At 36.5% G+C, this 26,357-nt stretch overlaps 2 protein-coding genes across 3 annotated transcripts; one reads left to right on the top strand and one right to left on the bottom strand.

The window, feature by feature from the left end:
* Positions 1-686: 686 nt before the first annotated feature.
* On the top strand, positions 687-25,749 carry LOC123309090 (RWD domain-containing protein 2A). Of its 2 annotated transcripts, none has more exons than XM_044891973.1 (2): positions 687-783; positions 24,824-25,747. In XM_044891973.1, the coding sequence occupies exon 2, from the start codon at positions 24,836-24,838 to the stop codon at positions 25,679-25,681; it is 846 nt and encodes a 281-aa protein (XP_044747908.1). In that variant the 5' UTR covers positions 687-783; positions 24,824-24,835; the 3' UTR covers positions 25,682-25,747. The 2 variants fall into 2 exon arrangements, with proteins under 2 accessions (XP_044747908.1, XP_044747909.1); XM_044891974.1 differs by lacking the exon at positions 687-783 and adding an exon at positions 24,595-24,736 and having other exon boundaries at positions 24,824-25,749.
* Positions 935-26,354, bottom strand: LOC123309089. Its single transcript, XM_044891971.1, has 22 exons — positions 26,127-26,354; positions 25,919-26,071; positions 24,571-24,740; positions 21,590-21,786; positions 21,218-21,441; positions 21,007-21,162; positions 19,683-19,792; positions 19,271-19,448; positions 19,030-19,208; positions 15,363-16,505; positions 14,687-15,009; positions 12,290-12,858; positions 10,261-10,500; positions 9,973-10,130; positions 8,659-8,911; positions 6,666-7,105; positions 3,570-3,774; positions 3,300-3,473; positions 3,131-3,241; positions 1,849-2,072; positions 1,540-1,781; positions 935-1,364 (listed from the first exon to the last, which is right to left on the bottom strand). The coding sequence occupies exons 1-22, from the start codon at positions 26,266-26,268 to the stop codon at positions 1,049-1,051; spliced, it is 5,907 nt and encodes a 1,968-aa protein (XP_044747906.1). The 5' UTR covers positions 26,269-26,354; the 3' UTR covers positions 935-1,048.
* Positions 26,355-26,357: the final 3 nt, after the last annotated feature.

Here is a 26,357-nt window from a genome sequence, read left to right as displayed (position 1 = left end):
TTTGGGCTTTTTTGAAGTTGTCTACAGTTCTAACTCAGAAAACCTAAAATTGTGGGTTAGACCCATTCACGTCCAAGGCGACGAATACAGAAACATTAATGTCCAAAAACTCGGAAACGAAGTCTTATCGGCCAAATTTTTTTTTACGTTCAATCAAGAATATATCAGTCTCTATATGTCCCTTAATTTTTCGCCTCGAGTTTTGAATGACCCTGTAAATCTCCTTGGTTCTATCTAAGTGGATGAAATTTCGAGATTTCGAGGTACCTATGCTAATTCAAGAAGAGTGTTATAGTAGAACATGTAAAGAGCAGCTCTTCGAAATTTGACTTTCGAAAAAGTCCGAAAAAGATATGGTCATCACTTAAAAATCCGTCAAAACAAAACCAAAACAGCCAAAACAGAGGTCCCCATCATTTTCGGAATTTTTCGAAGGACAACTTTCGACAAGCGTATCTGGTATCTCCCAGAAAATTCATCATAAATCTAATGAAGTTACATTGAAAGAATAGCAATTCTAGAAATAAATCTCGAAATTTCATTGATCTCATTCCTCAGTGCAATCGTTCGGTCTTGACAAATTTTTGAGTGACCCCCGTCTTTTTCGTTGGCAAGATTTATCGATATCGATATAGGTATTCCTCGCACCTCGCACATCCCTACCATAAAAACGTAAATATAACCTCCAAAACAGAACGTCAAATTATAAAGAAAATCATGATCTCAGATTACTATATTATTAAGTTATATCTGCTGCAATTACACTAAAATGTAGGAATGAAGGTAAGTGATCAATTTTGCTAACTGAGACCTTGATCATATTTTGAAATTCTCATTCATATTGAGTGGAGAATTATCTTCATACCAACCTTTTGACCTGGAGGCTGGAGGATAATATTATCAAACCAATTTTCAGACTCAAAACAATAAAAAATCCATTTGGTGTATTTTATTCAACAGATGATATAAATCTTCTATAAAAATCAACATATACATAAGACGCCAATAAAATGTGGAACAACTGAACCAACAAACCAGTCTGTTTGCATCATAAACTTTCTTCTGTATTACCCTTGAATTGAGCTTGCAAAATTTTCAATTTATCCTGTGTACTAATCATAACAAAATGCTTCCTGCCTAGTGTAAAGTGTTTGAAATCGTGTATATCCTTGGAACTTGGTATTGTGATTTCTTCTTTGAAACCTGATACACCAACATACTTGTATATCGATAGGGTCTCATTAGAAGGACCAAGCACAAAAAAGAACAATTCTCCACTTGGAAGGATACTGAACTCTGCCTTGACCTGGTTAATTGAGGTAATTTTTTGCCATTGCTCAAAGTTCCCAGATGATTTAGAGTACCTTGAAAATGAGATAGTTTGGATAAGTTTTCATGGTAGCAGTTTTAATCTATTTCATTTTTCATGTCCTTCAAAATGTTAATCTTTATGGAAGTCAATTAGTGTTCTAATCCAACAAAGACATATTTATTCAGTTGGTCATCGAGAAAACATATCACACAATGATATTCACTCACCGTAAGATGTCGATGTGACCTTGATGTATTCCTCCCCTATAAACAATGCTCAAATAGTGGTAACCTTTGTATGTAATTGTAGAAATACTTTTTGGCGGTGGATCTGAGAAATATAGAACCTGACGAATGCCAAATTGTGCTTTGTGTAAACACCATATTTCTACACCTGCTTGTGAAGTATTTTCTTCATGATTATTCAGAAGTATCAAGAAAGATATACCATCTATAGACATATATTCACTCTGAAAATTCACATGTTTTATAGTGTTACAATTTCACCTTTGAAACATATTTATAGGTTCTACTTACATGGGTGTATTTCCCAGAAGGCAAGGATTGCGTTAAACGCATGTGGCCAAGGTTGAATTCACAAAAGATATGTGGTGGTTTAACATTATCATAAATTACTAAGATACAGTATGATTCATCAATACGTATTGGAGTTATTTGACAAATCCCATTAGAATCAATGCTGCCATAATCGATTAAACGATTCAAGCTCTCCACCTTCCAGAATTGGCCTCGAAATAGACCTAAAAATCATTGCAGTTTCAAAAAGCTGCCTACAAAGTGTGCTCTTGAGACAGTAGGATTCAGCAATGGTTTTGCTAAAGGCGATTCACTAATCTCTAACTGCTTGGTCATTAGGACAATTTATCAAATTGTTTGGGAAAGTTTCGAAAATTTTCTGCAGTGTTCATGTTGCAAACTTTTGGATTGGTGTCAATACTGCCTGTTTTGATAATGAAAGCAAAAAAATTATCGACAACTATTCCGAATATAAAAGTAGAGTTCATCCATGATTGATGCATAAAATGATCCTAATCAACCTGTTACCTTGATCATTATAACATTCATAATTCATGAATCATTCGTGATTAATGAGCCATTATTCACCGTTTATCGATCAAGTATTCCTTAATCACTGGTGATTTATGAGCCATTATTCACTGATGTATCAAACTGCATGGCCACAACCACAGACAGATTCACTGATATTGCTATATAGCAAAATGTGACGAGATATTTTAGAAATCATCTTTTCTCAGTCTCGAAGTGCAGTACTCGCATATAGTGGCTACTATTCACTTAGATGACTTATCAATCGTTACTTTGTGTAGCTTGGTGAACCCCATCTGTGTGAATAATAGCCATCATAATATGCTCGTTGAATAATATACTAGTTTGAAGTAATGTAACCATTACTCGTTTCTACTTATTTCTTTTTTTTCTTTAGGTTGTGAAAGTATTCTATTAAACACTTCAGAGGTAAACTCGATTCTACTTATTTCTTTTTTTTTCTTTAGGTTATAAAAGTATTCTATTAAACACTTCAGAGGTATACTTTGTATATTTTCACTTTTGCATAAGCTTCCCAAGATTTTATTTCTCAACATCTGACTAAATCAAACTATTGTCAGACAGAAGGCGTGATCGCCATCTGGAGATTAGTTTGGTTCCTGTCTTAGGCCTTAAGTCTTAGAAATTCTGCACTAACCCTCCATAATTGGTCGAGCTGTAATACTGAGAAACATATCGAATCCAGTTCAATCACAACAGATCTAAAGTCTTAAAACGTCAAAATTCATACCTCCTAGTCTGTGCTCCTCTGCCGGATATTCCAAGTACAAGAATTGTTGTCTGTCTAAGGAGAAAGTCATGGTTTTTATCGGCGGGTACCCTAGGTTCACCGCTAAATTAACTATAAAAAAGAAAGTTACATATTTCATTGATCTCTGTTGGTACGGCTGCTGACATACCTGATTTCTGGAAAATATTGAGATCTTGGTCCCAATAATAGTACCGCATAACGTAGGAATCATTTACGTAATCGAAGTAGATTAAGGTAGGATTGTCGCAGCAAGAATTGACGATGTACTGAGGGTTTTCTATTTCCTGAAGATCTTTGTAAGACAGAAGATAGAAAGATTCAACTGAAAAACGAAAAGGATTATTAGCGGTTATGAGTGTCTTTATAGATACCTCTTAAACGTTCAGTTCAAATGGCATCTAGGGTTTCAAATACTCACCTCTTAAATTCCTGTTGAGACGTACTGTCATGTTTAGGAGTTTCGCGTACTTCTCTACCAGATCCGATTTTTCTAAATCGTTCAAATCCGATAGGAAGATGTCCATTTCGACGCCTTTGAAGGGTTTCTTTAGTTCGATGTTTTTCGTAAAAATGTCATTATAAAAATGCACCGGGGATTTGAGGACCATGTCGCCACTACCACTCTGGAAAAATTGAAAAATATATAATCACAGCCATCTACAGAGTGCTTTAGAAGCCTGGGATATTATTATGGGCCTGTTCCGATATTGCTAGTTTTACTGGCCCGCAATCGAATAACAAGAGAACTCGAACGACTGGGCCAATAGGCATTGTTTCTGAAATACTGACAGTACTGTTCAGGAATATCGGAACAGACGGTATATCATAATATTATACCCATTATGAATTGGGTGGTACAGTACAGTGAGACGTCATGGAAAGTGGAAGCAATCTCTACCCTCGTTAGAGTTTGTCATTTTAGTTACAATGGAGCACTAGTCAGTGCAAATGGTATGTTCACCTACGACACGTATACAGAGTTTACCACTCAGTTGTTGAAGGTCTAAATCCTTTGGAGGTGGGTTCGATAATTACGAGAACCAGCCATAGCTCCGGGGTGTCAGCTAACAGTCAGAGCTGCCTTTGCATTTTGAGAACAGCTTCTCAAAGAAAAGCAAATAAAATTGAAGGAAGAACACTGCAACGTGAATTGGGCAGCTCAGTGGACTTGAATATCCATCTAATGATGGATCGCAATCAACGAAACCAGCCTCGGAATCACCAGGGTATGTCTGGAGTTGGTGATGCACGTGACTGCATGCGAGACACCAACGGCCGAAAGCTGAGAAGGCGGACGCTTGCTATAGAAAATGATACAGCTTCTGTCGAAGATACCGAAGTGAAATGAGAACAAGTTGTTTGTCGCATTGGGAATTAACGCTCGCAAGATTATCCCGTAGTCGAATCCACGAACAGGAAAAAACAGGATATATGCGTAGGCTGCGAGACTCATCCTGATCTCAACCTCATGACGCAGTGAAATCTACCAAACTAAGTAGGCTAACTCAAAAAAGGGAATCTTATTGCAGTTTCAAGGGCCAGATGGGCTTGAAGAACAATCTGGAGAGCAGGTGAGAGAGTTCAAACCAACAGCAGCACTCAATCAAAGGGTAGAGGAAGTTAGAACTCAGCTTTCAGCGCCTGGAATGCAAAGTGAACAAGTTTTACCACCGAAAATGTGACAGTTGCCCCACTCCGAATTGAAAATTTTGTTAGGAACACGAATAAGTCGAGAGTGGAATAAGTAAGAAAAATCAGATACAGTCGTCAACAGAAGAGATTCATTTCAAGCTGCGGTAGGAGACCCCAACCTGAAAATCACACGACAGAAAACAAGAGTCAAGGCTGAAGACCTAGATGTAATGAATGATATCATTGATGATCATTTAAGTAGGGACTGTTCACTAGAAGTTGGTGCGACTGCAGTGAGAGCTGCTATCTTATGCCCACCCGAAAAAACAAGACCGGAGGATAAAAAATAATACGTTTAGATTAAATCAACTAGACAAGACGATAAAAATTGTGAGGTAGCAATCATCCTGGTACCAATGTATCATGGATATTTTGAAAGGACAACTGAAGCTGAGTAAGAAGATCAAAGGTATGATGGAGGAGCTACTTATGTTACATAACAAGATATTGCCCAACATTATCCATCTACTGAAGCAGAACGCTTACGATAAAAGAAGATCACTTGCTGCGACAAGGAAGAAGCTATTCAAAAGAAAAAAGTTGATAGAAGACAACGCGCACCCCCCAAAGTTATTACGACCCAAACTCCCATCACCTGAAGAGTTTGGACAGCTTTATTTGAGTGACCAATGGAAACCACGGGTATTCCTCCACTTCACAAGTTCCAAGAGCCATGTGATCAAAACAGAACGAAGAACTTATTAAAATAATATCCGAATTCTATTCTGAACAAGAACAAGCTTGATTTCACAGCACCTGGACTGGATGGCATTCACAACAACTGGAAGAACTTCTCAGCTACTGCTATCAGAGATGGGTACGTAAGTGATATCCCAAGGCCCATCATGTCTGCTCAGGACACATCTTGTCTTGCTCACTCACGAAATTTAATCGAAAGGTGTCACGTAATTCACGCGTGAATCACAAGATTATGAGTTTGTTTCAGTGTATTAGTAAGCATTGCAACTATTGCAAAATCTAAATAATTTGAAATATACAGCAGAATTCAAAGCAAAGAATCAAGTAAAAAAATTTGTTTCCCAGAATGTTGTTTTTTTATATTTCCCTACATACGTCAGTTGTTTTTCGGGATTAATTTTAGAAGATGAGAACATTTGTGTCTTAAGACTTGCCTGTTCCACTTTTAGGATTATACTTCAAAATAGATTTACACTTGATACACTGAGCGAAATGTTTAGTTGTACCATTGAGTTTTAATACTCTATTGTTGTACCTATATTTAAAGAAAATTCACTCAATTATGGCTTTCTACCTTAGCATTCAGATAAAATTTATACAGATCAGAATTTGTATTAACATCTTTTCAATATGTTATTTCGATTTAGTTATCTGCAACTCCCAAATATCGTGCGCATCTGAATATAATGTGGAAATGAGATGGATATGCGTTACGTCTTATCTCGGTCTATATCCTTGGTGAAATCGAAGGATGATTTCAATAGAGATTAATAGAACTAAAACGTGTTCAAGATTGGTGGAATTTGCTATAGTTGATCAAGTTGGACGGCTTCTAAACGCATGTTAAATTGGTAGTAATCCATAATTGATACTATTCAATACCAGATGACTTGCAATAGCCCATTATAGCACATGTGGACCACGAAAAATTTCATACACCTACAAGAAATGAGTTCCTTGTATTTTTTTTTAACTGAGCCATCGACTGTCATGTGGACCATATTTTTTGTGTATGTGTGCGTAATACGCAAACATATATCTCTCCGCATAGTATGTGATCGAGAATGAAACCTCGTTCAAATAAAAAAAAAACCTTTAAAGGTCACAATTCTCAGTCACTCACCTGATCATCCAGCAAATCTGATATCTGCATATCATTTAGAAGACCTCTTAACTTCACGTTCCTGAATCTCATCATCTCCCTCGGCCGGAGCTCGAAAGTCTTCACTCCGGTCACCTTTTGCGCCACCGATTTCAACATGATAGTCTCGTTGGTGAACATTTCGCCATTCAATGAACCCTGCAGGCCGAGGGGCCTATCGAAGTGCACGTTGCCCTGCAGAATCTTCCGTTTTTCGACGATGAACGTGCCCTTCTTCAGTATCGCGTTCTGTATCCAGTCTAGTACGTCGACGTCCTGAACTGTCGTGTTTTGCTTCAGTTCCAAGTTTCCAACTTCTAGTGTATTCAGGCGTTTGATCCCTGTTACAACGTTTTTGCTGTCGTACCTCATCAGGTCCGTCTCCAGGGAGAGGTTATTGACAGTGAATTCACCCTGGAGATCTAGATACGGGAAAAATTAAAAGGATCAAATCAATGATATTCAATATATTTATGTTCATTCATTGAAGTTGAAACATACAGGATTTTCACGAAATGAGTTTTAAACCACCACACGTGTTTCGTTATCACAACACCATATTCAGAGGTGGGTGAAGGTAAATTGAAATATTTAGTACCGAAAAAAATATATAAACAAGCATTTGACTCTACTCCCAAGAATCTGAAGGATCGGTCTTAAGTTTAGAAAATAGAATAGAAAACTTTCTATTAACTTTCAATTAATCTTCATTCCTCGATGTTATCGAAAACTATCATCTTCCCTTAGATTATATTTAGTTTTTTATTTTTCTGATTTTTTCAACATTCAATTTTTATGTATTTTTTTGTTTGTTTATTTTATGTTAGCGTTATTTTGCTTCTGTCTTAAATTGCTCCGAATGTTCCGGAAACTATCATTACCTCCTCCAGATTCTAAGGAGTAGGGTCAAATGCTTGTTTATATATTTTTGTTTCGGTACGAAATATTTCAGTTCACCTTCACCCACCTGAAGATGCTATTGTGATAGCGAAACACGTATCCAGGTTTGATAACTCGTGTTAGTGAAAATCATATAATTCTGTTGTGAATTCACATATCATTTGACGTTGAATTATCATTCTTCATGTTGTTATGCACTCAGTTTTGTGTATAATCTGTTTCAAGTTCGATTATAGATTTTCATCGAGTATTGGCCACATCAATTCAATCCATTATAGAATTTGAGAATGGTAGGAAAAGATAATAACAATAATATTCCCCAAGATTGTAGATTGCTGTACGTTAAGCCAAACGAATTCACAATTTCACTACGGCACGATTTCAGAATTTCGGTTGTGACATCCTCCTATCTGTATTCAATATTCTTCATCTAACACATTCTCATAAAAAACACCAAAAAATCGATACCAATTTCAACGACACGAAAAATAATCTCACGATGAATAAATTGAAAGAAAAATAATTTTTCCAACCAAAAAATTTCTGATAACAATAAATTGAACTCCTAGTAAACGTACTACTCAAATTTCAGGTAGTTAGGTATTTCATGTACTTTTAAATCAAATCGTATGTATATAATATAAAAAGTGCAAAAATAATTATATTTATTAATTTTTTGTTGAAAAATGCTAGAACAGATCTTTTTTTTATATTATGCAACTTTACATGTGTACAACTGTTTCATCCTCTACGAGGCGTGGAGAACACTTGAGATTTATAAATGGCAACCCAAATTTTTTGTGCCCGAAATGGATTGACATTTTGTAACTAAGGATGATTTAGTCATAGATGGCGTTTTTATAAATCCTTTTATCGGCGTTAAACTAACTTTTCGTACTGAAAATATATACAGTACCGGATAGGTCCAGGATATTATATTATTATTATGCTTGATAATTGCTATCGATGAAAGTGAATGAATATGTGCTCACTAAAGTATAGGTATTTTCTGTTATACAGGTGCTTTCAAGTTCGTGAAACTAATAATGAGTAAAAATTTCAATATTTAACTGACCGTCAACGATTATACTCTCGAAGTAGGCAATATCCTCGAACAGTTGATCCATATCTTGGAGCAAAACAGTTCTTGGTAGTTCTTGAATCTTCACTCCGTTCACTTCCCCATTCATGGCCACCTCAGGACAGACGAGGTTCTTAGCGAAGATTACATTGTTCGAAAAGTACAGACCCCCTGTGATGGCTTGATCTTTGCTCTTGCTGAAATATTCTTTTTCTAGGACCTCCAAATTCACATCGTCGACGGTACCCTAAAAATCGAAATTGATTCCTGCCTCATCTCTTGGTGAAACATTATTTCAATACCAATAAAAGAAATTAAACACTGAATTGTAGGTTCCACAGTTTTCATTGAAATTTCGTTGATATGGGTTTCATCCCTTTATCGAAACTGAATAAAACACAAAAGGTTACACAAGTACCATATTGTACCAGAAGTTAAGAATGGTGACAGACGGAAATCTAAATGATTGTTTACTATTGACAAATTTAGTTTTAGGGCTGAAGATACATATTTCCAAAAACTTAAAGGTCTAAACGTTTGCCCTTCTCACTTTTGTGTCAAATTTTTATTTCATTGAAATCTATAAATGCGTGGAAGTATTAGTCATTCGTCACAGAAAAGCGCACTACATGCTCAACTGTTGAAATATTCAGCCGATCTCTACCACTAGGAAATATTAAGAAGCTTTATTCTGAACTTAGGTGGTATTTTTTAACTCTTTTAAATTCTGAGAAAAATTTCGCTTCCTGAAAATTTGATATACAAGGTGTTTCACAAGATGGGGAATGAAAAATATAATTTTCTCAGTTCGTACCTACTTGCGTTACCCACAAGTCATGAGTGAATATTGGTCATCATCCTATACTTATTTCTTGAAAATTTTCATGCTCAATCGTGCTGATTGAAATTTTTCGCTAAAATACTTAGAATATCCTGTATCTCTTAAACTGAGAGCCTGTACAATCATTCGTGAAACACTCTGTATATAGAAATCTCACTTATTCTGATTCATAACAGTAGTCCCATCCATATAAGATTAAAATGTCAGTATGTAACATGAAATAAATTGGCGGTGCGTCGGCAACGTAGCATAGTGTTGGCATCACAAACTGTAAGAAATTACTCCGTTTTGTGTGAATTCCCGTTGGATATAGTTGGCGTGACTGATCCGCCGTTCGCCTGATCACGTCATGCTTTCGGTAAATGCAGTACCTATCACATACATTCAATATGTACAACAATCATTTACGCAGTGTGAGTTTGACACATTTTCAGGGATTCACTCGAAATTTTAAATGGCTAACTCACCTTCACTGTGACGCTTTTTCGGAATGTTATTTTTTTGAAGGACATTTCTTGGTCAATGTTGACTTCCTTATTCTTCAACCATGCATTTTCATGTATAGTTTTGACGGTCTCATTCATAATATTATAAACTTGGGGCCCCTTTACAAAAACAGCATTACCTAGAGAATCAAGTTTGTCACTTTATAGAAGAGCTATATCTTCGAAACTATAATAAAGGTTGGTTTTGCCAAAAGTTTGATTCAGTATCCTACACTGCTGAACGGAGAAAAAATTCAATATGAAACTTACCAATCAAATCTAACTCTTTCTCGCCATTGCTAACATCGGAAAAAGTGCACATTCCAATCATGTCGAAGTTGTTTACAGTTCCAGCCAGAAAAGCAGTCCCATATACTTTCAGGTTGTTCAGGAATATCTTTCGGTCCATGATACTAAGTAGATCTTCAGAAGTCGACACTAAATTATCCAGATCCACCTTTTCTATATCGCCGTGCAGTTCAATCGGGCTGTCCGAAATCAAAGTATTATCTAGTCAAAAAAAAATGTAATTACAAATTATAATTAATGCATCTTTCCGTGATTTCCTCGAGGAGAAAAATTTGCGATAGTAAGAAACAATCTCCCATGTTTGATCTTTCGCAAATGATATTTGCATCAAAGTTTCTGTTTCATCTTCTCATCCATATCGAGATACACGACATACACGTGGTTCCAAGGGGAGAGAGGGAAAGGCCCACCTCACCTTTGAGAACTTTAGGAATATTTTTTTCACATAATGAAAAATGATTTTATTTTCCTCTGAGCATCAAAGTAGTTTTCTTTCAAACATACAGCTTAGGTATATGACAATCATAAAGATGAAACTCTTTCATATCAACAAACACCTCACAAAACTTCAAATATAAAATCATGAAAATATCGTTTCCAAAGATTATATGGTAGAAAGATGGGATACGAAGCGACTAAAGAGATGTGAGCGCCATCTATGTTTCAAATGTGTTTCTAAGATCCTAAGACTGCTTAAAATATTAATTCGAGGGCCATTTGCAGAAACATTGAAAATTTCTAAGATTTCAGATGGACATTCTGATCAAAGAGGTTTGAATATTTTGATTATCGTACCGCCTTTTGTTTATCTGGCTCTAGTTGCTGATTATTGATTTATCATTTTTTCGTCTAATTTCTTGGTGAAAACCAATACCGTCCGTAAATTATTGCATGGTGAAGAACTGTGGATCAAATGAAATGGATTTTTCGAAATAAAGTTTTCTAGACTTACGTCCATTCAAAGATTCTCAATTGCTACTCCTTCAATATAATATACAGAAATGTAAAGGTTGGTATTGATTTCGATTTTCGAATCGATTGACTGTCAAATTGTTGTTTGCAAAGTCAAAATTTCATGAAACCTGCTATGAGTGTTTTTTTCATTCATTAATAAATTTTTATAGTGAGTTATAAAGAGATCATACCATGAAAAATCATAAAGAAACTATACTGACAGGCTAACATATACAGGTCTTGTATATCTCTGTAAGTAACGAAGTTCTAGACGTTGTCCATAATTTGAAATTTTTGTAAATTTTTTATAAATTACAATTAAAAATATAGCACATCCAACAGCGTATTTCAAGTCGATAGTGAAATTGAATACAAGGAATAGAATCCAAATTTCGCGCCCTTCCATTATAAAACAGAAAACTGTTATTCAAGAGTTTTTCTGTATTGGCAGTACGTTTTCAGCGCCATCTCATTGTCAAATGTGTTTTCACTGACCAAACCGACTTCAGTACTAAAAACCGACTATGGTTTATGGACCGACTATGGTTTTTAGTACTGAAGATATGAGGGCGTTTCCTATCTTTGTATTCTATAATCTTTGATCGTTTCCGTTCAATTTCCTGTGAGCTTAAGTGTGACTCCGTATTTCAATCTTGGCATCAATAATAGTTGATATGAACATATGATGTTTAAAGTTAAAAGATTATTTAAAGTTATCAGAAGTAGTATCTACTTGTCATATACAGGTACAGTAACGCATTTTGTAGTTTCGGTACTAAAACATCAAAAAAATGCATCCACCCTGTACATAAAAGAATCTTATTTGCGATAGATCAATTCAGGTATCTCGATTGAATAGGTACTGCAGCCAAATTCATTCAGTAAGCGTTAGGTCTACTAGCCATTATACTAAATTCAGTACTGAAATTTAATGTCAACTGCGCTTGCATATCTTTGTGAATATTCTTCCAACATTCAGTGCTGAATCCAGTACTGAATTTAGCATAGTGGCAAGCGACTCTTAGATATAACTTACTGAAAACTACAGTGCCAAAAACGTGCTCTTCATCAATTTTAATGGTTTCCCTGTCGAATCTTTCCAGATCCATTTCGCCCAAGTAGTTAGATTCTATAAAAACGTTTCCCAAAACTACCAGTTCTTCAAAGTCACTCAATTCCGAAATGGTCTGTTGGTTATCTTCATTCAGCTTCACATCTAATTCATTCGCCTCCTTTTGGTTGCATTTCTTCATGAAATGCAAATTTTCTACCGATGCTTTCTCCAATCTTGTGTCTTCATTCACGGTAAATTTGCGCTTTTGCGTCAAATCCATGTTGGCGACATTGAGATCCGTCGCGGTCAGGTTCTTGAAAGTTTTGTGGCCGGTGATGCGTTTTTCGGAGTTGATGGTGACTGTATCCCGTGCTACTTCGGTGAAATTGTAGCCGTTGATTGTACCATTAATGTTTGCCAGTTCCGCTATGGTAGAGTCGGCTTCAACATCGGCGTTGATGAATGTTGTGCCGAAGATAACTTGATCGGAATCGGTCGTTAAAATATTCTTCCAAGTGTTGTTGCCGATTGTTGTTGTATTTCCTGAAATCCTTGGGTAAAATTCGAAGATGAAAAAAATTTGTTAATCATACTTTCAGGATATTTTAAAATGTTTTGCGAAACGTTTTCACGGACAGCCATTATTCGAAATTGGTGGTCTACGAGCTTACAGAACCCATAATTATGGAAAAAGGGTGAATTTCTTATTGTTCAACGTCATTATGAATAAGTAAATGAGTAACGTTTCTAGATAGAACGGCTGTAAAATGGGAGAAAACGGAACAAAAATCATATTCTATCATTTCTAACTAAGGCTGAATGGCAACCGAAAGCGAAGTTGAGCAGAGCTGAGCTACAATAAGTCAGCTTCCAAAACCGAATCAAAGATTTTCAATGAAAAGGCGCAGAATCTGGTGGCCGCCATTTCATTAAAAACTTTTGATTCTATTTTGGAAGCTGGGATAAGGCTCGGCCAGTCTGATGGCAGAGAATGAAGATAACTTACAGAGACTTCTTACGTGTTCAACAGAATCGGTGAAACGATGGGGATGACCATACACCTCTAGGATGTAAATGAATGGTCAATGGAAAGATCATAGAACGAAACATGAGGTTCAGTTGCTTAAGTAGGTATAGAGATTTCGAGTTGAGGTGACATAAAAGCAGAGGTAAGAAGGCAAGCTTATAAAGCAACAAGAACAGTCCCACAACTCAACAATAGGATATTCCTCACTAAACCTCTGAGAAGAGAAGGCGTTTGAAGACGTAGCTTTTCAGGGAGAGACCTTAAGACTTTTTGTGCCCCCATCAGAGCTGTTTTCACCGATGTGTCGTCTACAGCTCGCCATCCATATCCAGAGGTCTCGGATGGCTCCCAGGAGATTACTTTCTCGTTCCTACAAGTTGTTCTGGAGTTTCTTTCTCCTTCCCATAGAATCTGCACTCGTCAGTTTTTGGAAGACCTTCGGGAAGAGCCATGCTGATAAGGAGCTTCCTGAGCCTACAATGCCCTTTAAGAAATCCAATAAGGAGATGTAGCATATTCTTGCCAAGATCCAGATACTCCATAGATCTCCCAAAGAAGTGCTTTCCCTTCGGTTTTTTCCTTCTCCTGAAATTTTCTTGTAGGTATTTCCAAATTATACAGAAGGGTTGCTGGCCAATAAATATTTAGTTTCGGCCCTTTCAGGACTAGTGTGTTGGGCTCTTCATTACCGAGTGACCGGAAACCAAGACTTAACAGACCCTTCGGCAATTCCATACCATCTTAGTGTCGATGATATTGGAGCTCAATGCTTCGATCGCAGCCTGATTGTCGTATATCGCCATTGAACATATTTCTACCTGAAAGGCGCTTAGACAGCGGCCTATAGCTGTCATCTGCCGCCAGCCTCTAATACACCTTCGCAAGTCCTTTCGTGTAACCATCTGTATACCATTTAGTGGTGTTTCTTTCGAAGATATGGGTGGGTTCCCTTTCCCAATCTTACTTTTTACTAAGCATCATAGTGAATGTTTTCTCGATGCTGTTTTTTTATCATCTCGTAACTGAAAAGATGCGCCGATTGGATATACTTGGTCAGAGAATTTTCCGAGCGACGAGATGATGAATCTAACCCTCACTAACGTACGTAGCAGAAACAACGGCCAAAACATCAAAAATGTATCAAATCATTGAGGCAGCAGAGAGGCATTTTGCCATGACTAGCTGGCAAAACACCACAGGATTAACAATAAACAAAGAAACGGAGATTTAAGAAAAACATGGCAGATCGACGACATCAACGACTGGGTACTGGAAAGAAATATGGAATGGGCAACCAAATGGTGAAAATATAGTGTACCAACATTCTAAACATAACTGCGACACTTCCTTACCTGTTGGCTACCACATTTACGATGGTGTGTTTACCAGTGATTACTTGATCGCCGGTTTTTCTAAGTATTCTATTGTCCAAGTCCGAAACCAATATGTCGTTTATCTTGAAGAAATCAGTATTTCCTGTCACGTTGACGTCGTTCACAAACACTTTTGTACCTTTTATTATCTGAGGCTCTTGGGTTCCGGTGACTACCCAGGTATTTGGGTCTACTCCATTGATCTTATCGATGTACACTTCGTCTACGATCAGTTGCTGGTTGAAGTTCAAATTGATGTCTATTTCCTTCTCTTGCAATGGGATGCCATGAGAAAGAACTCTCTGAAATCATATTGAACATCTTTAAATAGAACTTCGACTGCATTGAATGGTATAATGAAACTGAAGTTTGATCAGTAGGTTAATGCAAGATCAGATCAGAACTTCTTCGCTACCAAAGATCTTCGAAATAATGTTACTACTGTGTTATTATGACACACTTTTCATGCCAGGCCAGAGCCTGAGAATTAGACCATCGTAAATATCGGAATAATAGATACTAATTATTTCTTTGCACCTTCACAAAACTCTGCCAAATGAATAATAACTAACGAGTAAAAACGGACGATGTAATACAAAAAGAAATTTACTGCGCAACAAGTTAATCTTGGTACTGTCTTCACAGAAAAACTCACCTTCACAGAGCGGTTGCCATCCACACTCCTGATGTCTTTAGCCACCAAGAGTTTCTCTATCGTCGTGTTACCTCCAATCGCAAAATCTCCCTCGTAGATGAAGGGTCCATCAATATGCACTATAGGGTTGAATTTGTTCACATCGTTGCCCTTTATATTCCCCTGCAGTTTTATGGGACTCAAAAGCTCGACGTTATTCATCAATTTCTCCCCCCTAACATATTGGGTATCAACGGTGTCTTTGAGGAGGACTAGCAATTTGTCCTTGGCTACCGGTATCGAATCCAGCAGTGCTTTTACGAACAATTCATTTACCGTTAGGGTCTTTGTGAACTCAACGTTTGTATCCAATTTGTAGTTTCCAGAATCTACGCGTACCAAGTCTTCCAGCCTCTTGCTGTTCAAAATCTGGCCCTCGATATTTTGGGCCAGCAACTCCTCAAAGAAGTACTTTCCAGTTAGGACTTGATCGCCGGATGTTCTAAGCGCATATTTATCCAGCGTTCCTATGCTTACATCGTTCATCAGGCCTCCAACCGTCATCCGCTCTGCTTTGAGCTTAGAGATCTTGCTAATCGGTTCAATGTCCTCATTTTCTTCTCGCCCGCCATTCAAGCCTACAACGTTCAGGTTATCGACTCGGACGTCCTCTACGTCTAGGTTGGGGATGATCTGGTCGGAATCCCTCATGAGTATATGTTCTTCGTCGAAAGGTATGTTGTTCAGAGTTTCCGTGATCACAGGTTGGGAAAAAGTTGTCTCCCCTACGACGATCAAGTTTTTAATCGATAGATTATCATCCAAGCTTATCACATCTTCTATGTTCTTTCCGTTTATGAAATCGGGATGTATCTGAGAATCAATTTGTGCCCTTTCCAGGACTATACCGTTCGGCCACCCTTCATCTTCATTCACATAGATCAAATTGTCGAGGAGCTCGTTGATGTTCGCATCGTTAATAGTTTGACTTGATAGGAAACGTACTTGTGGATCAGTCATGATGATTTCATCTGCTTCTAAATTCTGTACTATGTGTGGTCCGTCGTATTGCAGAGAATTGGCGGTTTGTTGTTCTAGATCCTCCAAAAGTGAAGTGGCTCTTTGAATCTTCTCCACCAACTCATCATTTGTTATGTCTCTGGTCTGTAAAATTAATTCTATTTAGAATTCATCACTCCTTTGCCATTCTTCTTGTTTCACCAGTATTATTAAATTAATCACAACAATTTTTTTGTATACATGTGTCTTAAGGTTAAGTGAGTTGTAACGAGGTTTCATTTCTTTGTACAAAAAAAGGCACCCTGTTTTAGAAAAATTCTTTTGTTGTGAATAATTTTTATTTAATTTTAATTCTTGAGGGGATTTTCGGTTTTCAATTCAGGATTCCGACATCGTTCGGAACTGTAAACATTCCGCACCGTTTTTCATTCCGTTTTCAGTTCTGAAAAACGATGTCGGACCGTGAAAAACCTCCTGAATTGAGAGTTAACCGAGTTTTTTCTGTCGGTACCGATAAACAGATCTTCATCGACGGGAATTTTACCGATTTTTGACATCTGAGGCACATTCAGTTTCCGCACCCCCCGGCCGTTATAAAATCAGATGTCCCCCCGCAGGTCAATTAATTCGCAGTTAGCCTACTTCTTATAATTCGCATAGTTCGCCTAGTTCGTATAATTCGCATTCATTCGCCTGGTTCGAATACTTTGTTAAATCGTTTATTAGTAATTTTTTTTTGCTATCTGCCGTGAGATACAGTTCTGTCTTTTTTTTTTCGCGCCATAATATGTAGGAGACAAGTGTGCCGAGTGACGACTAGCCGTCAGAAGCCAGATCCAACCGCACAGCACTCCGTTACCGAGTCCAGAGGTAAGATTGCCTTCTGTATTTTACTTGGGAACCTCAGTTTCAACCCGTTGTGCACCCTTTATCCTATTTCCTTCCTCTGCGTTGGAGGAAGTTTTTGGCTGGCGTGCAAACACGTCAGAAGCGGAAACCATCACTTGTTATATTTTATTATATAATTATATATATTTATTATTTACAGAGTAATCGATCAAATTTTGAGAAAAATCAAACTGTTGAAAAAAAAGGAAAAATCAATAACGTATTAGACCTTCACTGTATCTAATGCACTCAGAAATATATCACGGTATAATCCTAATAAGATCGTCGTTTCCTCTTGGGATATCACAAACCAGGCAACTCGTACGAATTTTTTTTCCATAAGTTCTAAGACGTGTACTTTGGGTAAAGGATAGTAGGGGGCGCTGAAAATTGAGCGATGCCCCCTCCGACCATGCTCTTATCTACGCTCCTGAATAGTTCCAAATATCAACCGATTACTATACGCAAATTCTATAGTACTTCGAAAACAGCTGATTGACAGAAGCAGCAGCCCCACTATGGAACTATCAGAACTCTCAGAGTTTTCCTTAGCACGGATGCGAATTTCTCTTTTATGGTTCTACGTTCAGTAGTCAGCTTAACACTGGTTGACGGATATTTTCTCGTCCTGGTTCCACCCTGGAAGGTCTGCTCCGGTAATCGTGTACTCTCTCAATTGGTATGATCTACTCATTATCTGTATTTTCATAGATATATTCACATTTTCATTAATCTTGCTCGATATACAGATTAGTTCTCAAGCCTTTTACTCTTCTCGAAGCCAACGATTAGTAGTTGCTCTCATTTAATACTCTCATTTTGTATCTCTCATAATCATCAATTATATCTCCTATTTTTCTGATGGACATTCTAATCGTGCTTGTACTTGTAAGCAGTCCGTCTCTATGAATGTTGTATTCCTTGATGAATTTTGCACTCTTCAAGACCAACTTTGTTCATATTACTCATAATACTACTGCTCCACTCATATATAATATATTGATCTCATTGTGACCAAACTTAGACAATTTAGCTTTCACCTCTTGGCCTGCATTATTATTACAACTCAGCCTTCTCATTAAAATTTATTTTTTTGATCTTCTGTTTTTCTGGCGGAGTAAAGAGGATCTCGCAATAAATTTTCATTTATTGCTCTGGCTAGATGTGATCGTGCATTATCTTTTTGGAAAAGTAGGTTTTAATATAAGACAGACCTTTTAGATGTAACAAACGTCGGTCATGTTACCTCTGATCAATACCGACAGTGTGGTGCATACCATTTAGGAAATTGTCTTACCCTTGTTGCTCTGGGTTGAATAATGTAATTTTTAGACGTCAAAATGGAATAAGATTTTGTACCTAAACAATAGGTGAGTTATAAATGTTTAGTCATTCAAAGAAACAAACCTACTGACCTTTCGAGCTCATGGGTTAAACTTTCTTCCAATGAATAAACATTCATTAAATACACTTTTATATAAGTAACTATGAGCCTCCAAACCATCAAAAATAGAAAGTTCATTCCTGTTTTGTTTTTTTCCCTCGGAATTTCTGATCAGCTGCTAAATCTTTTAGTAGTGGGGCTCTGCCAACTTTGGATAAGAAATTCCTTCTATTGCCTGGTTGGCGTTGCAGTCCACAGAACAGACCCATGACTTACTTTATGTTGCAGTCGTTGACGTCACTATAATTATACCTACGTCCTTTCTTCTTACAAACTTGTAGTGAAAACTTTTTTGATATTCTCATTTCAGAAATACCTCGAAAATTTGTTACTCACCTGGTTTTCTCCAGATTTTATTTGCCTTTTCTGCCTCAGTACTTGAGTCAATTTTTTCGCGCTTGCTTCGCACCATTTGATGGTTTCGTTTCGGAAATCAAATATTTCATTCTCGTAAACAAAATCGATTTCGTATATGTCAAGGATATTCTGACCATTCTGCTTGGCGATTCCTAGAACTGAGGATATATGTTCGGATTATTGTCTGTAATACTCGTAGGTATCGTAGAACAAAAATTACCTAAGACGGTCTTATTATTTTCTATGATGCCGAATTTTGCGTTGGTGATCTTGGGTTCATTAAGATCGCTATTGATGTCGTGTGGTGTCTCTTGAAATATCCATCCATCGTACTGATAGGTCTTCAAGCCTTGGAATTCGGTTCTGGCAAGCAGTAATAACACTTCGTTTTTGGGATACTGAAGATGTAAAAAAAAAGTTACAGTTTTACAGCTGAATGAGACCATGAGACGTTTTGAATATTCAACTTTAACAGAATCAACAAAAATAAACAGGATTGTCGAATGTTTTGAGAAGGTTACCACGCAAACTTTTTGATGTAACCTTCGATCCTTCTGCGTCGGCAGTTGTGGCTGTACCTTGCTTTTGCTTTGCCACTAGAAACAACTAATCGAACCAAAGCATTTACTCACGTAAAGCGTCTGAAAGTCTACAATATTCTCTATATATAGATTCTGGAATGGAAGGAAGTAACCATCCACGTACTTGTAAACAATTGGTGGAATCTCATCTAGGTCTTCACCTGAAATTTAAATCGTGTCTAAAAGGAAACTGAGGTGCACTTATCCACTCAGAAATATGCAAAAGTTAAGAATTTAGGAGATATATTACGAGGATATATTGAAAAATTCTTAGCCTACTGTAGAACCAAACAAAATTTCAATGTCAAAATATCTTATTATTCAACATATTCTCCTCTTAATTGGATACATTTATTACAGCGAACCTGCAACGTCTCTAGACCTTTCAAAAAAAAATGTTTCTTCTTGCTCTTCAAACCAGACCTCCACAGCTTTCACTACCTCCTCGTTGGAAGAAAATTTACGACTTTTTAAACTTTTTTTCAGTTGAGGAAAGAGATGATAGTCGGATGGAGCCAAATCTGGCGAATAAGGGGGGTTTTCTAGTAATTCAAATCCTAAATCACGAATTTTTTGCATGGCAATATGAGATTGGTGTGCAGGGGCGTTGTCCTGCAAGAGCAAAACACCTTTGGATAGCTTTCCACGTCTTCAATTTTTTCCCGTAGAGTGGTCAGTAATGTCGAATAGTAATCTTCCGGTTATTGTTCTACCCTTATCCAAAAAATCAATCATTATGACTCCATGGCAATCCCAAAAAACTGAAGCAAGAACAATTCCAGCAGATTTGTGGATACGAAACTTCTTAGGTCTTGGAGAACGAGAGTATCGCCATTCCATCGATTGTTGCTTTGTTTCTGGATCGTAGAAATGTACCCAAAAGTCTCATCCATAGTAACAATTCGGTTTGAGAAGTCTACATCGTTTTGAAATCGAGCACAGATCGAACGCGATGCTTCTACCCTTGCACGCTTTTGGTCAACATTGAAATATTTGGGGATTCATTTTGCAGCAATTTTTCTCATGACCAAATTGACGTGAACTATACGATGAACGCGTTCGTATGAAATATTCAGTGCTTCAGATATCCGTTTTAGCCCAATTCAACAGCATGGAAAGAACCTAAATTAAGCTTCAATACGTGGAACCACTCAAAGTGTCGCATATTTATTTATTAAAGTATCTCATGGAAGTCGTGAATAGATATGAAACGTAAGGAAGGTGTAGAAGATGATAATAATTTACTAATATGTGAAGTAATTCATTAGTGAAACAACAATAAAATGCAGAAATAAAATTTCCTTCAAGAGGGTTGAAACAGGGATCAATAGAGACATGCTAAATTATAACTTCTATCAATTATTATTCATCTCACCAGAAACATAATTGGCCATCAGAAGGTAACTGTCGTATCCATCGACATTTTTCGTGTAGAAAAATTTCACGTCTCTGCAATTATACGTTGGTAAGCGTTGATGAATTTCATACAGGCCATTTGCAAGATTGTAGCGATATATCTCCGAATATTCTCCTGAAAAATTTAAGCTAGGAATGAAGAAACTCAGGATATACAGTTGAGATACTACCGTTTTTCTCGTTCTTAATGCTCAAGAGGAGATAATAATTGCCCTCGACAGAGAATGTCAGTACTCTGGATGACAATTCATCGATGACTTGAATAAGATTGAAATAGTATTTATTCCACTTGTATAGGAAAGTTGTGTTATAGTTCTTCGTCTCGTTGAGATTCATTGTTTGATTGCGAAATCCGATTCCTGATATCGCCATATGCATTTCAGTCTCGGTTTCCCTAGAAAAGGAACCAAACAAAAAACTTGACTTTGCAAATATTAATTTATTTTATCGCTTCTCACTACAAAAAATGTGAGGCTTCAAGTAGAAAATTTGGAATTTGACCCATTTAAGGCATTTGCAACATTTCAATTGAATTTGCTTACCAAATACCGACATCGGTAACTTTTTCCATCTCCATATTCTGCACCTGAACCAACTCCAAGCCATCGAATTCCCATACACCTGAGTAATATTGATCAGAAGCCTTGAGTATAATATACGTCGCATTCCTCGCTGAGTGAATGGAAAATTCTTCCGCCTTATGTATTTTCCACTGAGGAACCCGGGAGTATGTGTTGTTCTGAAAGAAAAGAGTAATAGGCTCAAACTATTCCTGATCCCAGGAATTTTTTCCAATACTCTCGTGGCAAGAGATACCTACTGTATTGAGTTAAAATACACAAAATTTCCTTAATGCAAAATTTCAACGTATGTGGAAGAACACAGTTATATTCAGTAGTCGGTACCGTTTGGATCTGGTCTCACAGATTCATGACGATGACAAATAGTCAGAAGCTTCTCGAAGAAAAACTTCGATGATGACTTTTAGGCCTGCCGTAGGCATACAATTTTGAGTTTTGCAACTGAAAAGTTTTGCGATCGAATAGTTTCAGCCTCGACACAAACTAAGCGATTGCGTATGTGTGTGCCCTTGAACCGCTTGCAATCAAACTGTTGCAACTTTTCAGTTTCGGGATAGTTATCGCGAAACTGAGAAGTTGCATGTCTGCGGCAGGCCTTATTGAAGGTTTTTGTTTCTGCGGTTTGGAAACAAGATCACAATAATATTTTTTACGTTATACCGGTAAAATTCCCTTCGAAATACAAAGAAAATTTCCTCCTGTGAGTCTTTGACTCGCACAAATATTTTAAAAGTAGATTCTTGAGGTCAAAAGAAACACTTCTTTCTATGTGAACATCTGTGGATCTTCTAAACAGAGTTGTATTCAGCCAATGTACCCAATTTTTCAAATAACAGATCTTTTTTTATTTTTGAACATCGAATTACTCGGAAACGGCGCGTTATACGAGAAAATATGGACAATACATTTATTTTACCAAACGGTCAAATATTCATTAGATAGTCCAATTAGTTTCAAGAGGTCATAATGGTCATAATGAAAAAACTGGAAGACGTGGGTGATATCTGGTGCTCGAAAAAGATTTTTCAAATAAATGAAAAACTATATTCCGAAATTTCATTCGATTAAACCTTTCATGAGAGAACTAAAAATTACATTTTTTATGGTTTTTCAACAGCCTGTATCTTTTAAACCGAGATGATAAGGAAAAAATGGTAAAGGAAAAAAGTGTTTCTTTTGATCTCGAGAATCTACTGTTAAAATATTTGTACGAGTCAAAAACTCACCCTGTACACTTCTGAATATGTAATTAACAAGGTTATTCCTCAATCTGTCTCTTTCGTCTATACAGGGTGTTCCTAAATTGAACGTACAAACGAAAAGAGGAGATTCCTTAAGTGAGTTTAAGAAAAAAAAGTCCCATAAACATGGGGTCGCAAACGTTTCGTTTTCGAGATACAGAGTGTTGAAGTTTGAATTTTTTTCAAGTTTTTTTCTCATAGTATCCACAATTCACAAGATATTCAACGGAAATTTGGCATAGATATTACATTTTAGAGTTCTCACCACGTGACATGGCAATTTCGATAGAAGATTTACAGATTACAAACTGGCCTTCCTATCATAATTACGAGAATTTCGAGAGAATCGTTCAAAATTTTTTTTCTCGAAATCGTTGGTAGATACGACAAAACTACAAGAGACCGAAAAGTTTAGTATAAGAACAAAGCTTCTTTTTACATTTTTTCAAATTAACAGTTGCTCACCAAAAAAAAGTTCCGCAGAAGAACAGGTGGCAGTGTTCCAGAAAAAATATCACCCTGTAGATCTTCTATCGAAATTGCCATGTCACGTGGTGAGAACTCTAAAATGTAATATCTATGCCAAATTTCAGTTGAATATCTTGTGAAGTGTAGATACTATGAGAAAAAAACTTGAAAAAAATTCAAACTTCAACTCTGTATCTCGAAAACGAAACGTTTGCGACCCTATGTTTATGGGACTTTTTTTTCTTAAACTCACTTAAGGAATCTGCCCTTTTCGTTTGTACGTTCAATTTAGGAACACCCTGTATACAGAGCTAACTTTTGGCATAGGAAATTTTCATTTTGCAAAGTATTCCTCCTTATGTTAATTCTTCAATGAAACTTGAAACAAATTATACGATTTTCATAAAATGAGATTGTGAACCACGAATTGTGTGTTTCGCTATCACAATAGCATCTTCAGCTGATTGAAGGTAACCTAGGTACTAGGTAAATAAAGTTTATCTTCACCTACCTGAAGATGCCATTGTGATAGCGAAACAAATGTCGTGGTTTAAAAACTCATTTTGTGGAAATGTATAATCTGTTTCAAGGTCAATTATGAATTTTCACCATTTATCGGCCACATCAATCCAATAGTTCTTCAATACCACAAAATCTGAATTGTGGAATATACAAAATCGAAAAAAATATCTTATTGCCGAGTAAATATTGATTAACATCTAGGGTGATCCCAAAAGTGTGGAAAATCCAGAAACTGGGAATAATAATGAGTTCACGAGATACAGGAAGGATGTGAAAGTTTTTTCAGAAAAAATCCAAATAAAGTTCTCATATGGTGATAATCAAAACAGAAGAATTCTATCATTTGACAGAAGCTCACTTGTTTCAAGAAAAAATAGAAGCCATCTCGGCCAACTTAGTATCTCAACATGCATCAATCGTAATATTCTGACGAATATTTCTGACTGATGTTTAGTAACGATTCATTAAGCTCTGTGAATTATTGAAAGATTTTTGGACGATTTTCTCACGAAAAGGTTTCATATATTCGACAGAAAATTACGAAATGCTATGAGAAATTCAAAACTCTAAGCATAATAATATAATAGCAATCTTGTCGTGGAGAGCTCGCTATAGATGCGTATTTGAAAAAAATGATCGAAGTCTTTGATGAGTCCCACACATGACTTTTAGATATCGTTCGACTCAAATGCATGTATTGTGTACTCCTACCTGGATTCTGAATATTAGAAGATTCGTAAAAGGCAGCTTCACATTTCCAATTACTGCTTGTTCTATAGTAACAAAAAACCATTTGTTAGATTGCTGGAAATACTCGAATTTACTTGCGTTGTGGGACGGTATATCATCCAAGTATTTTATTCCGCTGAATATATAGGTACCTGAAAAAAATGATATTGTGTTGACTCTCGATAATTTCATTTTATGCTAATTCGATTTGAATTAGATTTTCATTTTTTTGCAGGAATAAATCGAAATGGACACAGAAAAATTAATGAGCAACCTTGAAATCCAGCTCTCGGAATTGGAGACCCTCCAGTCCATGTTCTATAACCCTGGAGAAATCAAGGTGGAAGATCCCATAACCTTATTCGAAATAAGAAGCTTCATAGATAAGTCGAGTGATCTCTTACCCTCCGAGATAGATTTAACCATCAATTTAGATATCGATTCCTCAAAATTTCAATTGCTAATAGATCTATCTCACGAATATCCAGAAGTAGCCCCTTCAATCTTCGTAAGGAACGAAAAATTGAACAGAACGCAGAGCGGTCAACTTAATAAAGATATAAAGGAGTATATGGAGAGTTTGGAAAGGGGAGAACCCTGCATTTTTTCTGCCATTTGTTGGCTTCAAGAAAACGCTTCAAAGTATGTAGAACTTTCCATTGAAGTTAAAGAATCGGATAATAAAATAGAGGAACCGCCAAGACGACTGTGGATATATTCCCACCATATTTATAGCAAATTCAAACGCAAAGAAATTCTGAATCAAGCGAGTAACTTCAATTTAAACGGTTTCTGTTTGCCTGGAAAGCCTGGTATAATTTGCGTCGAAGGTAAAACAAGCGATTGTAATGATTGGTGGCAACTAATCAGATCCATGCCTTGGAAAAGGATTTTCTGTAAAGTTACCGAAGAGTTCAACGGGGAGGAGGATTTTCTGAAGTTCAATAAATTCGAGGAGATTGGCTTTCAAAATAATAGTTCCAGGGGTACACATATGGATGTTGGAGAACTATCGAAATACCTAAATCAACATAACTGCTCCTATATTTTCAAAGATCTATTTGGAGTTGAAGCCAAACTGAGTGGTGGGTAGCTTTTATATACTCGGAACAATCTTAAAATTTTTTGAGAATTTACTGATATCATCACATTTTTTGTGTGTGAACACTATTATACCTAATTGGAAAAAAACAATTAAATATATAAATTATTTGAAACACTCACATATTGTAAGTATTTTTGAACATAAACTGAGCTAAGAATTGTATAAATAATGAAATATCGTTTGAATATATTAAATAATTTGGAAAATAACGTATATTTCACTCACCGAATTCATCGCTTGGGTAAGATGTTGATATGCTCAAACCTCTCTTGGGCCTCTTTTTTCGTTTGTTTTCTAACGAATTAGCAGTTAGTTCGAAATAGTCATTCACATACTTGTCTATGAACTTATTTTCTTTTTCGGTTATATAACCTTCAACTGTTGGAAAAAATAAAGAATAATACAGAATACGATGAGTCTAATCATCAATTACCATTTAGTTTGGGATGCAATTTCAAACTTTCGAATAAATTCTTATTCAGTACATCGTAATCGAAATATTGTTGTGTGATTGATGCACTGGCCAATTTCAATAAAAATATCGAATTTAAAACTATTATAATTTTTGGAAGCATTTTTGATGCTGGTATTAAAACATTTTGTATTGAGAAATACGAAGTGAGAAACAGAGGCTACAGCTGTTGAACATGATAGTTTGTTATCT

Source organism: Coccinella septempunctata, chromosome 3 (genome assembly GCF_907165205.1).
Source record: "Coccinella septempunctata chromosome 3, icCocSept1.1, whole genome shotgun sequence".
NCBI lineage: Eukaryota > Metazoa > Arthropoda > Insecta > Coleoptera > Coccinellidae > Coccinella > Coccinella septempunctata.
Note: the sequence above shows the minus strand (reverse complement) of the source record. Positions and strands in the feature narration are given on the sequence as shown.

Bases quoted from the DNA above. Each gene is read 5' to 3' on its own strand.
- LOC123309090 (XM_044891974.1), top strand. From the start codon at position 24,836: ATGGACACAGAAAAATTAATGAGCAACCTTGAAATCCAGCTCTCGGAA.
- LOC123309089 (XM_044891971.1), bottom strand. From the start codon at position 26,268: ATGCTTCCAAAAATTATAATAGTTTTAAATTCGATATTTTTATTGAAA. The intron at 21,163-21,217 runs GTAGTATCTCAA...TAAATTTTTCAG, and splicing joins CATTAAGAACGAGAAAAACG to GAGAATATTCGGAGATATAT. The intron at 16,506-19,029 runs GTGAGTAACAAA...TTAATTTTACAG, and splicing joins TAAAATCTGGAGAAAACCAG to ACCAGAGACATAACAAATGA.